This window comes from Scyliorhinus torazame, chromosome 5 (assembly GCF_047496885.1).
Source record: "Scyliorhinus torazame isolate Kashiwa2021f chromosome 5, sScyTor2.1, whole genome shotgun sequence".
NCBI lineage: Eukaryota > Metazoa > Chordata > Chondrichthyes > Carcharhiniformes > Scyliorhinidae > Scyliorhinus > Scyliorhinus torazame.
In genome coordinates this window covers 69,716,498-69,719,838 of record NC_092711.1, presented here as the reverse complement: position 1 = coordinate 69,719,838, position 3,341 = coordinate 69,716,498, and the positions used below count along the sequence as shown (strand labels likewise).

At 45.7% G+C, this 3,341-nt stretch overlaps 1 gene segment (V, D, J or C); it reads right to left on the bottom strand.

The window, feature by feature from the left end:
- Window positions 1–804: 804 nt before the first annotated feature.
- Window positions 805–1,306, bottom strand: LOC140422601 (T cell receptor alpha variable 20-like). The segment is given in 2 exon segments: window positions 805–1,205; window positions 1,291–1,306. Coding segments are annotated over 2 exon segments (417 nt in total).
- Window positions 1,307–3,341: the final 2,035 nt, after the last annotated feature.

The window sequence follows — 3,341 nt, the reverse complement described above, 5'->3', positions numbered from 1 at the left end:
ATTACGAGCAAAGTGAATATTTTGCAATTTGAGAACTTACCAGTTAAGAGAGCTGCAGCTGCGAGGGATGTGTAAAAGGTAACAGCCGACATGTTCACAGAGCTGGTGGTGGATTTAAACAGAGTGAGTTAAAGCTAAATTGTTTCGGACAAGACTTGGCAAGATGTTGAGTCATATCCCACCTCGCCACTGATTGATTCATTCGTGACAGAATGTGTAGGCGACACCCAATCATCCCTCAGCTCCTGCGTCCTACCTTTCATCCAATCAGCTCAGAGTTTCTTTGTTCTCAAATCCATGACGTCAGAATAAGGAACAGAGAAACACATGAAACTGTTCTCAGAACAATGAACTGAACTGAATAGCTTCAGACAATAAGAAATAGGAGCTGCAGTGGACCATTTGCTCCTTCACTCGGGCCCGGTCTGTCATTCAGTAAGATCATGGCTGACCTACCTCACATCCACCCTCCTGCACTATCCATAACTGTCTTATTTGCCTTAATATCCGCAGATCTTTGGAACCCTTCTTGAAGAAACTCAGCGACTGAACAACTACGTTCTCTGGGCTACAGACTAATAATAAAACGAGCATTAAATCAAATGTTGGTTCTTTATCGGGGTTAATATTTGAAATGGGCACGGATTTGTAACAGTTCATGTTGTTCTGATAACAGAACCAGAGCCTCCCATTCACAGAGCTGCTCGGAGTCCAGTAAATCGGAATGACAAATATTCAGCACCACAGGAAGAGATCATTCGGGCAAGCTGTCATCCATAATATTGTTTTATTAATATTAGCAGTTCACAATTCTCCTAACAGATCTGAATCAGTGAAGAGGAGGTGAGAGTGCCTTGCAGGTTTTTGTACGGGTTGACTGTGCCTCTGTAACAGTGTGGGGCTCAGAGCACAGAGATACACGGCAGAGTCAGAGACACGGACCCCGGTGATATTTAATGGAACGGTTTTCTTGTCTTTGTCCAAATCAGCAGAAAATCGGCCAGAAAACTCTGGTGACTTATCGCCCTGTTCCTTGCCGAACATTTTCAGTAAATATCTCGGAGCTTTCCCGGGGTACTGGATGTACCAGAAGAGAGTTGCCGTGGAGTATTGGGTGTTGTAACTGCAGTTCAGTATTGCTGTCTCGCCTTCCTGAACCGTTAATTCAGGCGGCTCCTGGGAAACTGAATCTTGGCCCGTGGTTCCTGTAACAAGATATAAAATGTGTCAGAAATCTGGGAGAAAATATAACCCATGAAACACAGCCTGAGGATTTGAGCTCAGACTCACCGGGCAGCAAGACCATTATTATCAGTAAAGCACACGGGGAGCACATGGTTCCTGATTGGACAGTAAACAGCGACACAGTTTCAAATATGTTGTTGCTTCTAGTCTCATATCACAGAGTAAACTCTGATCAGAGGCAGGCTTCACTTCTGGGAAATTGAGGGGCGTTCTTCCGTGCTACGATTGGCTCGTCTCGCAGCTTTTACGTCAGATGTGGACCAGCCTCTGTTAGTTGAGGACGAAACACAGCTAAGTCGGTCCAATCAGATTCCACCCCTGGTTGTGTTTTTCAGTTTTGTTCCCTTTTTCTGTCTCATATTATCCGTCATTTTTGCTTTTTCTGGGTGTAACTCGGTTTTTTTCTAAATTAATGTTTATCTATTTGTTTCGATAGATCTTTATCTCCAATCGAGGCGAAAGGTGAAAGGAATCATTTTAATTCAGCCTATTGCACAAGAATTAACGAGTACCACCCACAGCATGAGCATCGTTAATAGTTACTGTTTTGAGGAGACCAGGGATAAATAGTCAACCAACTCTACACCGTGATGCGGTTCCACTAGGGTTACCCTTGTAAAGTGCTGATTTCAGTCATTATTTTTACGACAGGATTATTACAATGTGATAACTCTGACTGTGCCATTAGCTCACATTTCAAAGATGTCCACTGACAAATAGGCACCAGAGCCAGAACTTGTACAAGTACAGCTTTATGAAGTCGTTCGGTAATTCACCAACCCTGCACATCTTTGGGTTGTGGGAGTGAGACCCACGCAGACACAGGGAGAATATGCAAACTCCACACAGCCAGCGACCCGGGGCCGGATTGAACCCAGGTCCCCAATGCCATGCGACAGCAGTGCTAACCACTGCGCTACCGCGCCACCCTGTGTTTATACTCAGTTGATACAATTTGCTATTTTCTGCAAGATTATGTGGAATCTCCCATTTAGGCACCACATAAATATTAGCGATCGTGAATTATATTTTGGCCCATGGGTCCTAATATGTTAATCCTGTTTGATGAGCATTATAACTACTCACTGTGTCACAGCGCCGCCAGTATTACCAGAAACATTTCTAATTGAGTCTCTCTCAGTGAACTGGACTGGACTGAGTCAGAGATTGGAAGAAGAGAGCGAACCCGGGCTCTGTTCAGCTCAGTGCAGTGCGGGGGTGGTGGAGGGGGAGGTCTACTGTGATCTCACTCACCTCCCATCCCACCAGCTTGGCCGATACCATCAAGTGCGTTTGTGGCGCCCGTGCCGGAATTTGGCGCCCTCTGCTGCCGGATTCTACATAGAACATAGAACAATACAGCGCAGTACAGGCCCTTCGGCCCACGATGTTGCACCGAAACAAAAGCCATCTAACCTACACTATGCCATTATCATCCATATGTTTATCCAATAAACTTTTAAATGTCCTCAATGTTGGCGAGTTCACTACTGTAGCAGGTAGGGCATTCCACGGCCTCACGACTCTTTGCGTAAAGAACCTACCTCTGACCTCTGTCCTATATCTATTACCCCTCAGTTTAAAGTTATGTCCCCTCGTGCCAGCCATATCCATCCGCGGGAGAAGGCTCTCACTGTCCACCCTATCCAACCCCCTGATCATTTTGTATGCCTCTATTAAGTCTCCTCTTAACCTTCTTCTCTCCAACGAAAACAACCTCAAGTCCATCAGCCTTTCCTCATAAGATTTTCCCTCCATACCAGGCAACATCCTGGTAAATCTCCTCTGCACCCGCTCCAAAGCCTCCACGTCCTTCCTATAATGCGGTGACCAGAACTGTACGCAATACTCCAAATGCGGCCGTACCAGAGTTCTGTACAGCTGCAACATGACCTCCCGACTCCGGAACTCAATCCCTCTACCAATAAAGGCCAACACTCCATAGGCCTTCTTCACAACCCTATCAACCTGGGTGGCAACTTTCAGGGATCTATGTACATGGACACCTAGATCCCTCTGCTCATCCACACTTTCAAGAACTTTACCATTAGCCAAATATTCCGCATTCCTGTTATTCCTTCCAAAGTGAATCACCT